The 12,794-nt window shown below is 43.7% G+C and overlaps 1 protein-coding gene and 1 pseudogene across 3 annotated transcripts in view; one reads left to right on the top strand and one right to left on the bottom strand.

Annotated features, from left to right (window-relative positions):
* MTOR (mechanistic target of rapamycin kinase) overlaps positions 1–12,794 on the top strand; it is a 154,195-nt gene that overhangs the window by 102,797 nt on the left and 38,604 nt on the right. For all 3 annotated transcript variants that reach the window (XR_013519787.1, XM_035307714.3, XM_035307715.3), the window contains exons 30-33: positions 1,670–1,809; positions 8,011–8,111; positions 11,063–11,178; positions 12,677–12,754. Coding sequence is in view for 2 of the 3 variants with exons in the window: in XM_035307714.3 (XP_035163605.1) it covers positions 1,670–1,809; positions 8,011–8,111; positions 11,063–11,178; positions 12,677–12,754 (435 nt within the window). In the remaining variant the exon portion in view is untranslated. The remainder of the gene's footprint in view (positions 1–1,669; positions 1,810–8,010; positions 8,112–11,062; positions 11,179–12,676; positions 12,755–12,794) is intronic.
* LOC118143405 (U6 spliceosomal RNA) lies at positions 5,807–5,907 on the bottom strand (annotated as a pseudogene).

Genomic DNA, 12,794 nt, shown 5'->3' with positions numbered 1-12,794 from the left:
AGCTTGACAATGGTTTGCTTTTTCTTGGCAGAGCCTGTGCTTTCTCAGCACAATTTATGTAACAGCAGTCTCATTAGAATTTTGTGTGATTCACTGCTTAAACCTTATAGTTTCTGCTATCTGTTGCAATTCAAAATATCCTGCCCTCTAACTGACCCACTCCATATTGCTGCTCCCCTCCCCTCTGCTTGTTCACGTTGAGTGTATGCCACACATTAGTCACCAGCTCTTTTTTTTCTTTTTCCACCAGTGTAGAAATTTGAAATGAGAAATTTACCAGTGCTTTTAAATTTTATATTGTTTTTGTAGTCACTCTTTTAAGTTTTCTCTTTTGTATGTAGGCATAATAGGCATTACTTTGGACAGGCTTGGAAAACGAAGTTGAGATAGTTTGCCTTACATGGAGCCAGATATGCCCATTTTAACAAACTCCACTGATGTTGGGTGAAGACTTCATGGCAGCAGAATTAGTCCAGGGGCAGCAGAGGGCACTCGCTCTGCCAGAAGGAACCAGAGAAGGGGAAGTAGGTACAAGGGAACAGTCTCTGACATAAATGACCTCCTTTCAGAGGTTCAAGAAGAAAAGGTTATTTTAGACAGCTTAGCAGAGTAGTTGTCAGTCTAAATACTGCACAAACATCAGTTTTACTTAGAAGGGGGAAGAGAGTAATGGGAGAAACTAGTGTGGGTCCTGCATTATATCATACAGATTTCACTGCAGAATCACATTCTTGTTAAATAAATCCCTAGAGAGCTGCTACCCTTGCCTGTGCAAAAATAGTCATTTATTGAGCTGGTGATGAAGCAGCCCAGGAGAGAAACTGAGATGGAGGGCAGACAGAAAGCAAATAAAATAGTCTCCTGATCATTTAGAGAGGCATAGTCTATAACTTTCAGCCTGTAGCACCTCCTACTCACGTGGACAATACCCAGTTTCAGCATGGCACACCATCTGCTAGGGTAATGGAATCCCTCCTTTGGCCCCGACACTGGTAAACCTGCCAAGCACTGAGCTGGAGGGATCATTGGAGGGGAGACTCTAAAAGAGTAGGAGAAAGGCTTTCCAAAGAATTTTAAGTGGTGGTGTTATATTTTAAATTATTATTTCCTGAAAGTTTAAAAATGCATTAAAAAATGCAGAGGATCAAGAGCTTTTAACAAGTGAGTTGTTTTCCTCCAGCAAATATGCACATGAGGCCTGGTCTTTCTGGCCCCATCAGGAAAGCAGCTGCCATCCCTGATAAGCAGCCCAGTGTCAGCACTCCAGCAGATTGGAGCAGTGGCACCTTTGCAGCAGCTCTGGTGCTCTGGTCGGGGTTTTCTCCTGTCCCTAAGTGATTTCCCCTGTCCTCACATCCCCACATCCTAGTGTTCTGGTGACCCATGTGTCTGGGGAGGAAATAATAGGGGAGGAAAATGGCCTAACATCTGCTCTCAGGTAATCCCAGGATCATTCCATCCATGTGTCAAGGAACCAGCCTTTCCACCTTCCCCAATCAGCACACCTCCAGATTGTCTCAAGTTCTTTTTAATCCAAGCCCAGACATAATGTGATAGGTGAAGTGTCATGCATATAGCAGCTCATTAGGAAAGAGAGTATGTGGATTAAAAAATGTGATCCCTTCATCTCTGTGCCTCACAGCAGTCTTCTTTCTTTTCCATGTGACAGGAGATCCAGGCTACCTGGTATGAGAAACTGCACGAGTGGGAGGATGCTCTTGTGGCCTATGATAAGAAAATGGACACCAACAAGGATGACCCAGAGCTGATGCTGGGCCGCATGCGCTGCCTTGAGGCCCTGGGGGAATGGTGAGCTTCCTAAGATGATGGCATGTGTGGGTACAAGAGACTTTTCTCTTTGATAGTTGGATTTGAAAGGAAGGCTTCCCTCAAACGGAGTTCTCACTTCAGACTCATTTTGTTCCACTTGATATGTCTCAGGAATCATCTTTCACTTTTGGTGGTGTTCTTTCTCCATTCTGTCTCAGCTACTAAGTAGCAAGGCTTTCACTGAAACTTTACAGTGCTGTAGGCAACAGCCTTGGGGCTGCTCCTAGGATCTGCTTTTCCTTCTGTCTACTCTCTTCATCTTTACTGATCCAGTGAAGAGCTCAGATTCCTACTTGGCAACCTTGGTTTTTTAAATTAGCTCTTGCAAATGCTTTTAGGAAAGAACAACGACTGCCCTCTTCAGGTGCTTCACCTGTATCAGATGCTGACTGTGTGTTCAGCACTATGCCAGGCTCCAAGGAAACAAGACATGAGAAAGCAGCCCTTTCCTGTGAAGTTGGTGAGACAGGCACATCAACAGAGGGTTATTAAAGCCTGAGAGGATGTTGAAAGTGATATGAGCCAGACTACCTTGAAAGCCCAAAGGAGGAAGCAGGGTTATCTTGTAGTACTTCCTGGAGGAAGGACTGGGAGTTAGGAGACAGGTAAATTTGTAAAAGAGAGAGGGGCAAATACGTACTCCAGGTGGAAGCAACAATAATATTTAACTGAGAACATCTGGCCAGGTTTTGGTTTGGAGAGTTGCTTGGGAATGTTGAAGGATAAAAATGGCCTCCATTCTGTTTCCAGCACCAAGTGTAATTTAAAAAAAAAATAGTTAAAATGAAATGCTATACTGTTATTGTTAAATTGTTTAACTTCAGTTTTAAAGGACTAAAACAGCCCAGGCATGCTGGCTCATACCTATAATCCTAGCCCTTTGGGAGGCCAAGGCAGGTCCATCATTTGAGGTCAGGAGTTTGAGACCAGCCTGGCCAACATGGCGAAACCCTGTCTCTACTAAAAATACAAAAGTTTGCTGGACGTGGTGATGTAGGCCTATAATTCCAGCTACTCGGGAGGCTGAGGCAGGAGGATCACTTGAACCTGAGAGGTGGAGGTTGCAGTGAGCCAAAATTGGACTACTGCACTCCAGTCTGGGCGACAGAGCGAGACTTAGTCTCAAAATAAATAAATAAATAAATGAGGCCGGGCACAGTGGCTCACGCCTGTAATCCCAGCACTTTGGGAGGCCGAGGCTGGTGGATCACAAGGTCAGGAGATCGAGACCATCCTGGCCAACATGGTGAAAACCCCATCTCTTCTAAAAGTACAGAAAAATTAGCTGGGCGTGGTGGTTCGCGACTGTAGTCCCAGCTACTCAGGAAGCTGAGGCAAGAGAATTGCTTGAACCCAGGAGGGAGGTGGAGGTTGTGCTGAGCTGAGATGGTGCCACTGCAGTGCACTCCAGCCTGGGTGACAAAGCAAGACTGTCACAAAAAAGCAACGAGATTGAAGTGTTCTTAAAATTCAGCTCTAATCAATTTCTAAAATACTTGAGTGCCTCACTGTTGCCGTTGGATTTACACAAAAATATCACAGCCTGGCATTCAAAGTCTTTCCTGTTGTGGCACCAGCCCACTTCACCACATTTCTCAGTGAACCCTTATCTCATAATCTGAGCTCTGGCCAAAGTATTCACTCTTCTCCAAATCCCATATTCATTCATTTCATTCTCTGAATTGCCTTCTTCTTCTGCTCCCTTTTTCTACTTTTGAAATCCTCTCCACTGTTTCTTCCTTCTTGAAACCCCTCCTGGCCCTTTCCCTTTCCACTCCTCTCATTTCAAATTAAAGATGACCAGCTTTCCTAGCTGGGTTGGTAGGAACAGATGGGATGCATTGGAAGAGACTTGAGATGTGCTTTCCTCCAATTCCTTTGTGTTATAGTTAAAGAAACTGAGGCTTTCAGCAGTTGGGGTAACTGAGCTGAGTGATTATTGATCTCCTAATGTTACCGTTCTGAGTCCCATATACCTCTGATCTCTTGAGATCTTTCCAGTTTTATAATTACCTATAAAGTGTAAGTGGCTAGTAATGCTGACCAAAGGATTTAAGAATGTGGGAGACTTTTTTGAAATGAGATGAACGAACAGTGTAGAAGTGTTCCTGTTTCACCACATCCTCTCCAGCATCTGTTGTCTCCAGATTTTTTAATGATCGCCATTCTAACTGGCGTGAGATGGTATCTCAGTGTAGTTTTGATTTGCATTTCTCTAATGACCAGTGATGATGAACATTTTTTCATGTTTGTTGGCCTCATGTATGTCTTCTTTTGTAAAGTGTCTGTTCATATCCATCACCCACTTTTGAATGGGCTTGTTTGTTTTTTTCTTGTAAATCTGTTTTAGTTCTTTGTAAATTCTGGATATTAGCCCTTTGTCAGATGGGTAAACTGCAAAAATTTTCTTCCCATTCTGTTGGTTGCCGATTCACTCTAATGACTGTTTCTTTTGCCGTGCAGAAGCTGTGGAGTTTGATTAGGTCCCATTTGTCTATTTTGGCTTTTGTTGCCAATGCTTTTGATGTTTTGGTCATGAAGTCCTTGCCTACGCCTATGTCCTGAATGGTTTTGCCTAGATTTTCTTCTAGGGTTTTTATGGTGTTAGGTCTTATGTTTAAGTCTTTAATCCATCTGGAGTTAAACACTGTTTACACTGTTTAATCTATCTGGAGTTTATACTGTTGGTGGGAGTGTATATTAGTTCAACCATTGTGGAAGACAGTGTTGTGGTTCCTCAAGGACCTAGAAATAGAAATTCCATTTGACCCAGCAATCCCATTACTGGGTATATATCCAAAGGATTATAAATCATTCTACTATAAGGACACATGCACACGAATGTTCATTGCAGCACAGTTTACAATAGCAAGGACCTGGAACCAACCCAAATGCCCATCGATGATAGACTGGACAGGGAAAATGCGGCACATATACACCATGGAATATTATGCAGCCATCAAAAACGATGAGTTTGTGTCCTTTGTAGGGACATGGATGAACCTGGAAACCATCATTCTCAGCAAACTGACAAAAGAACAGAAAATCAAACACCACATGTTCTCACTCATAGGCGGGTGTTGAACAATGAGAACACATGGACACAGGGAGGGGAGCATCACACACTGGGGTCTGTTGGGAGGAAACGGGAGGGACAGCGGGGGGTGGGGAGTTGGGGAGTGATAGCATGAGGAGAAATGCCAGATATAGGTGAAGGTGAGGAAGGCGGCAAATGACACTGCCATGTGTGTACCTATGCAACAGTCTTGCATGTTCTTCACATGTACCCCAAAACCTAAAATGCAATTTTAAAAAATAAATAAATAATAATAAAAAGAACAGAGATCCTTTGCACAGGTTTCCTAGTTTCCTTCAATGGTAATATTTTGCAGAATTATAGCATACTATGACAAGAATACTAACATTAATATAATTCACTAATCTTATTCAGATTTCCATTTTGTCCTCATTTTGTGTGTATGTGTGTGTGTAAATTCTATAGAATTTTATCACTGGTGTAGGTTCATGTATTGTTTATCATAACAAAGATACTAAACAACTGTAACAGCACAAGGAAAAAAAATGAGATGAACGAGGCAGAATATTTTTTCTGATCACATGCAGGTTTCTGATACAGTTTATTCAGTTAATTCTGTTTAGAGTGCCGTTTCTAAATTTCTTTTGTGCATATATCCTGGACATGCCTGAGGCACATGTTCATCACAGGTGGCATCCAGAATGATCAGGGGTTACTGGTGAGCTGAGACCCTTCCCATTTCCACATGCTTATCTGCCTGCAGGAGGCTAACTGTGAGAGCTAGGGAACCACCACCCCCTACCACCCAGGCCTGTGGTGCAGGCAGCTACACCTGCAGCCAAAGTGAAGCCCCTCCTCACACTGCCTCTAGATCATTGAGAAAAGATTCCTCAGGAGTGAGATCATAGACGTTCAACCAGGGAGCGATTCCAAAAGAAGGAATACTTCCTAAGACTTTTGTTTGTTTTAAATCTTCAGGGACCATGCTAATCTTCTCTGCATTGTTCCAATTTTAGTATATGTGCTGCCAAAGCAAGCACTTTCTACCTTTTTTGCCATAGCACTAGGTGGGAAAATCAAAGTCGTGGAGGGTGGACCTTTTACCCAGTCCTCCCTGTGTGCAGTGAAAAGTATCAGAAAACCCTATAGTAGTTGTTGCCCCACAGTCTCATGTTTTTTATTTATTTGGTTTGCCCCCCTACCCAACCACCTTTGAGAGGCACAACCCAGTATATTCTGCATTATTTTTTCTAACAAATGTTTGTGGAAGAGAAGAACTCTTGTCTGTGTACTGACCAGGCTCTGACAGCTGTTCCCACACAACTGCTTGGTGAAGGCAGTGCGGGGCTCACTGCTAGGGCTTGCTCTTCTGGGATGCTGTTTCTACACTGCTCCCTGCTTTGTCTCTTGGGGTAACAGTTGGTGGGATTTAAGCATTGAACTTGCTTCCTTCTCTAGATGAAACGAAAAACTACATCCTTGGTCCTATGGCACAGAATCAGGTGATCCTGACAAAATAATAGAGGGAGGCTGATTTAGAAGGAACAGCTTGCATGGAGGATGCATTCATCCAAGTTGCCTGTGTTCACCAGCTACAAATTTTGAATTATAGGATTGGAAGGAGCATTTGGAGATCATGCAGCTTTCTCTCCTACCTCTAAGCCAGGATCCTTACAAAAATATGCTGTGCAGCTGAGCTGTGCCTCTGCTCTAAGCCAGTGGTTCTCAAACTGTGGCCGCTGGTCCAGCAACTTTGGCGTCACATAGAAACGTGTTAGAAAGGCACATTCTCAGGCCCTAACCCAGCACTGTTAAGTCTGAAACTCAGAGGGTGGAGCCCAGCCATCTGAAGAAGCCTTCCGGGGGATTCTGATGCACTCAGAGTTTGAGAACTGCTGCTCTAAGGGAAGCCCTAGCAGGGCCCAGGAGTGAAGGTTTCTAAGTGGTGGCAGGAAACTGACACAGGTTTATCCTATTCCAGTAATGGAGCTTCAGTAAATGCATAGGGCATCATGGCTACCAGCTCCTCTTCTTGGTATCAGCTCTGTATTGAGCCAGAGTGCCTGTGTCCCTGGTTCTCTTGATCATGTGCCAGAGAGATGACAAAGTTAACGTCTGCCGTACTGTGATGCTGGATAATGGCCCTGAATACTTCTCCTAGGCAAGATCCACAGTCAGCTTCTTGGTGAGCTCAGCCTAGATTCCTTCTGCAGGGATTGCCTTCAGCATCTTTATCCCTGCCCTCATACACCACCATAGAGTGCAGAGCCGCTCATGCTCCATGAGGCTTCTGACCCGGGCCACTTAGAACTTGTACCCTTCCTCGTGACTCCACCTCCAGTGCCAACTTAAATCATCCTGCAGCATGTCTTTCAGAAAGCAGGAAAAATTAAGGAGTCTCCTAGCTGCATCTTGAAGCTCACATGAAATCAGGGGCTCATATGTGCATATTAGCAGAGTTTATTTCTTTTCATTCAGGAGTGAAACATGAGAGGGAGTTTCAGCAGTCAGTAGCAAGACCCTGTTCGAGGGCTTCAGCACTCTCTTTGTTTATTGGGGTCTCTTAAGCACCATTTATATCTCAATACCTCATACTCCTCCTTCACACTCAGTAATTGTGCAAAATTCTGAGAATAAGCATCATCTAGCTTTCTGGTAGATGTGACCATTGTAGAGCCTTTCTTCTGTACAGATTGATTTCATTTGGGTTTCATTTCAGACTGAAACCATTTGTATAATACTTGTAGGAGCCAGTTCTCCCTATAGCTTTGAGCCCAAAATGAATGGCCAGATGTGTCTCTTCAGATTGCTTTCTCTGTAGGCCTGCCAAAGGGAAAGAGCCCAGCATTCTTTGACATAGGAGAGAAGTTATTTAATATTTATGAAGGGAGCCAGATGTTTAGAACATTTCATATCACACAGAGTTAGAGATTGTTCCTATCCTTGATAAACTCACTCAGACAAATTATGAGCACCAGGTCATAGAAACAGCAGATAGCCCATTCATTCTCTATTATGTGCTTTTTTATTAAAGGTGTCCAGTTCCTCTGTAATCCTCAACTAACCTAAGGGGCAGTAGAGGAAGATTGGTAGTTTAAGGAGGAGATTTGGATTAATCTGACTGTAGAATTCATTTCCTTCAGGGGTCAACTCCACCAGCAGTGCTGTGAAAAGTGGACCCTGGTTAATGATGAGACCCAAGCCAAGATGGCCCGGATGGCTGCTGCAGCTGCGTGGGGTTTAGGTAAAGCTTCCCTCATAGGCACCCCTGTCAAGGATGGGGTGAGTGAGGCAAGGGGCTCACATCAGAAGAGTAAGGTGCTGGCTCTAGGTGGAGATGCCAGGTCTATGGAAGTATAAAAATGGTCTGTGTCCACCTACTTCTACACCTTCCATCTGTCCTTTCTACCTGATGATTTTTATTAACTTGTTAGACATTAGGAAAATTGAATCTTTGTGGGGAGGCCAAGGAAAACAGTGCACAAAATCAAAATCAAGATTTAGTGGGTGAGAAATACACACTTAGCACACTCACACGGAACACTGATGCCAGATGCCTTTCCCCATACACCAAGCCATTCTGAGCAGACACCAGTCAAGTAGTCCATTTCCAACACAATCTACTTGGAAATAGCATCAGATCCCACAGTTAAGGGTTCATCCCAAAATACCGCCCTACTTCAGATGCCAATCACAAGTCCCAGGTTGTGACTTGTGCTTCTCACTGACCAGCTGTAAATCAGGGTTCCCATAACCCTCCTCCTCAAGTTTGATAATTTTGCTAGGACAGCTCACAGAACAAAAGGAAACACTTTACTTACATTCACTGGTTTATTTTAAAGGGTGTTATAAAAGATACAGATGAATAGGTACAATGAGGGAAGGTCTAGAAGGGTCTGGAGTGCAGGAGCATCTGTGCTATGGTACTGGGGTTTATCATCACCCTTCCAGCACCTTCATCAACCTGGAAGCTCATTGTTCAAGAGTTTTTATAGCCTTTAATGTTCAACCTTTTCACCTTTCCTGGATGTCAGTGGATTGGACTGAAAGTTCAAACCCGGTAATTACTTGGTCTTTCTGGTAACCAGCCCCATCCTGGAAGGGGAGAAAGAGGGAGAGACAACGCTAGGCAAAGTTTAAGTCACATGCTACTCAAAGAACCAATCTCTTTGCCAATAAGCATGGATATTCTGCAAGGTTAATGGGGTCATATGTCCACCTGTTCAGCAGGGTACTAGGGTATGCATCTATCTGTCTCCATTTACACTTTTAATTGAAAGCAGAAACAAGAGACAAGGAGGCTGGGTGTGGTGACTCACACCTGTAATCCCAGCACTTTGTGAGGCTTGAGCAGGAGGATCACTTGAGCCCAGGAGTCTAAGATCAGCCTGGGCAATACAGTGACACTCCATCGCTACCAATTTTGTATATATATAAAATATATATACAATTTTCTTTTTTAAAGAGGAATGAGGAGAGCTCTCTTTAGGTTCCTGCATCCAATTATGCTATAATTGGCCTTCTCAATAAATAAATTTTTTCTTAAACTATTCTACCTTATCAGCATAATCAGTAGGAGCTTATTATGAATAAAAAAGAACAGTCCTATCAGGAAATTCAGAGCGTTTTTGATAGCTCTGTGCCAGGCACTAGGGACAAAGACCAAATATATTTCTTCTCATACCACAGTAGGATTTGGCTTTGGTTGCCTTAAGCAAGTTACTGATTTGTTTTCCTCTCCTATAAATTGAAATCTAGAGGTGGGCATTTCCAGACTGGTATTTTGGCTCTACTGTCATTAGCCTTTTTCCAGATTTCTGCTTTGCATGCTCAGCCCGTGCCTCCATTTCAAAGTTCACCTCATGATCCCAGCATGTGGAGCTCCCCACATCATATTTTTATCCCAAGCAGGAGTAAAGGGAGAAGACAGTTATCTATCTCCTTTCATGAATATTTCTTATATTTTAGAACTTTCCCAATATATAAACAGTGAAGATAATAATTGTAAACATTTTCACCATTTTATTGTCTCTATTCTCTTTGCTGTCCAATTCTTGCCCACCTCACTCCTACTCCCCAAGTATTTTAAAGCAGAGATTTCCTTTCAATCCCTGCAGACATGTCAGTTTCTGACACTGGGCTCCAGCTAAGAGGCTTATCAATCTCTGTTCCAGAGATGGTCTTGATAAAAAGGGAAAGGATACGTAGAGTGTCCCTGGTGAAAAGCTTCACCTGTGGAGCCTGGAGGAAAGTTACATAACCTTCTACCTCCACCTCCATTCTCTTCCTCTGTCCCTCTTGAGTCACAGAGCTTATATCCTTTCCTTTCATGAGTTCTGGGTTAGATCCGGAACACTTTTCAAAAACAAATTGCTTCCTGAGGAGTCATGGTTAGCTATTTGCTTGTGCCCAGAGGCACAGAGAATGGATGGGCCGATGGTCTGGAGTGAGAGGCAGGAAAATGCCTTGTAAAACTGGCAGCCCTGCAGTTTGCAGCTAATGAAGCTGATATCTTTTCTGCAGATGGTCTTGGAAATCCTGGCATTTGATACATGCTCACCCCACCAGGAGAAGTGAATACTTCTTCCTGGATGCAGCCATTTCCCCAGTCCAACGTGACACAGAGAGCACTGTGCTATGACCTAGCCCATCTTTTTGTTATAATGGAGTCTCTTAAAATATTTATCTCCTCCCTCCCGAGGCAAAGATATTGCCAGAATGAAATGGGAAAGCTATTTGTCTAATCCTGTCCCCTATCATCTGTGCAATGGCTCTTTTCAATTGTTTAGAGGAAAATGTAATTTCCCAACATACCATTGAACTGTGAGTTGCCTCACTAGTATCAAGGAAAGCAATTTTGTCTCACCTGGAGAAGTTCTCTAGGATAATGAGATGCTGCATTCAGCCCACTTGATGTAAAGATTTCACACTCATTCACTTTCCCTCATCTGTCAAGATGTTCCCTGGACAGACATGGAGGCCTGTGTTTGGAAGACAGATGTGGTTTTTTTGTTAAGTCAACCCGCATAGTGTACATAGGGGCTCTGCAAGATTTTGGTACATGAGGCTTAAGTTCATTTGTCTTGTTTATATCCCAAGCTAAAGGAAAATAACAATGGCAAGACCTATTTGAGATGCTGCCTTTAGCCCAGCCAGCCAACCCCCTTGATGCTTTCTGTCTGTCTGTGTGTATAGGTCAGTGGGACAGCATGGAAGAATACACCTGTATGATCCCTCGTGACACCCATGATGGGGCATTCTATAGAGCTGTGCTGGCACTGCATCAGGACCTCTTCTCCTTGGCACAGCAGGTAAAAACCTACATGTACCCAGATCTCCCAGCAAGGAAAAGATTGTAGTGCTTGTAAGCACACAGTGCTTTAGTATATAGGCTATTGTACTTCAGGTCTGGTGTTTACTTGGCTCTGTGAGTGCATTTGAATGGTTTTGATGCATTGCACTCATTAAGGAGACTGCCAGCAGGTCAGCTGGGGCTACTTTTTGTTCTGAGGGGGACGAATGTGTTCTGGAAGCTACCATTTCAATTGCTTTTGGAGTTAGCTTGTTGCATCCCTCGTTGTAGAAAGAAGCTGTATTTCACAAAAAGATAGGATTCAGAGAGCCGCAGTCTCACTGTGCAACAGAAATCAGTCACAAGGGTCTTCTGGCCATGCAGGCATGTCACACATTGATTACCTTCTGAGGAAGCTAGTACTTATTTGCAAATAGTGTGCTGACTTGCAGAATAACATAATGAAGTAATCCCATCCACCCTGTTAGACACAGACTTAGATGAGGTGCCTGGGTAAATGATCTGAGGCATTGGGACAATATAACCTTAAACATTCAAAAAAAGTGAAAAGCTCTGCATGAGGGGTTTTTAATTCATGGCACAGAGAAAACTCAAACTGCAATCCTGTGGCATCCCCCGGGCTCTGATTTATGTGATGAAAACCAAGATCCTGGTTGTCTCTGTCAGAGTCACAAGAGCTCCCCTTCACATGGACAGGATTGGGCATCTCTGCCAATTTCAGAGGCATTCCCTAATAGGGATAGAGGGTGCTTAGAAGCCAGAGCTACCACCTGGAGCCATTGAAGTGTGTGCAGAATCTATTTCCACAAACATGCCGAGCAAGGAAAAGTTAAAAGAAGATAGATTCCCAGGCTGGGTGTAGTGGCTCATGCCTGTAATCCCAGCACTTTGGGAGGCCAAGGTGTACAGGTCACTTGAGGCCAGGAGTTTGAGACCAGCCTGGCCAACATGATGAAACCCTGTCTCTACTAAAAATACAAAATTAGCCAGGCATAGTGGTGGGCATCTGTAATCCCAGCATCCCAGCTCCTCAGGAGGCTGAGGCAAGAGAATCACTTGAACTGGGGAGGTGGAGACTGCAGTGAGCCAAGATCGTGCCACTGCACTCCCGCCTGGGTAACAGAGTGAGACCATGTCTCCTAAAAAAAAAAAAAAGAAGGTAGATTCCCAGTTATGACCTCTTGAGATACGAGAACCCATGATTCAGTTTTACAGCCCACATTCCCACGCCCTTGCCACCTAAGATTGTGTGTGTTACCTTTGATAGATGTTAAAGTTTTGGATGCCATACATTTCTGTCTTTGATGAGAAATTGGATAATTACTCTTCTCAAGCCATTCAGTTCTGGGAAAATGGCCTTTGTCAGTGAATTTCTGTCTTCATCCCTGGAGTTTAAGTGAGACAGATAACTTCTGCAGCTAGTTGGGATGCCCTGAAATAACCCTAAGCTCCCAAGTCCAGAGCTCAGTCCCAAGGGTTCTTTGTTTCTCTTCTAGTGCATTGACAAGGCCAGGGACCTGCTGGATGCTGAATTAACTGCGATGGCAGGAGAGAGTTACAGTCGGGCATATGGGGTAAGTGTCAACTATTCTGCACATTGTCATTTTTGAGGCT

Source organism: Callithrix jacchus, chromosome 7, assembly GCF_049354715.1.
Source record: "Callithrix jacchus isolate 240 chromosome 7, calJac240_pri, whole genome shotgun sequence".
In the NCBI taxonomy this organism is placed as follows: Eukaryota; Metazoa; Chordata; class Mammalia; order Primates; family Cebidae; genus Callithrix; species Callithrix jacchus.
Note: the sequence above shows the minus strand (reverse complement) of the source record. Positions and strands in the feature narration are given on the sequence as shown.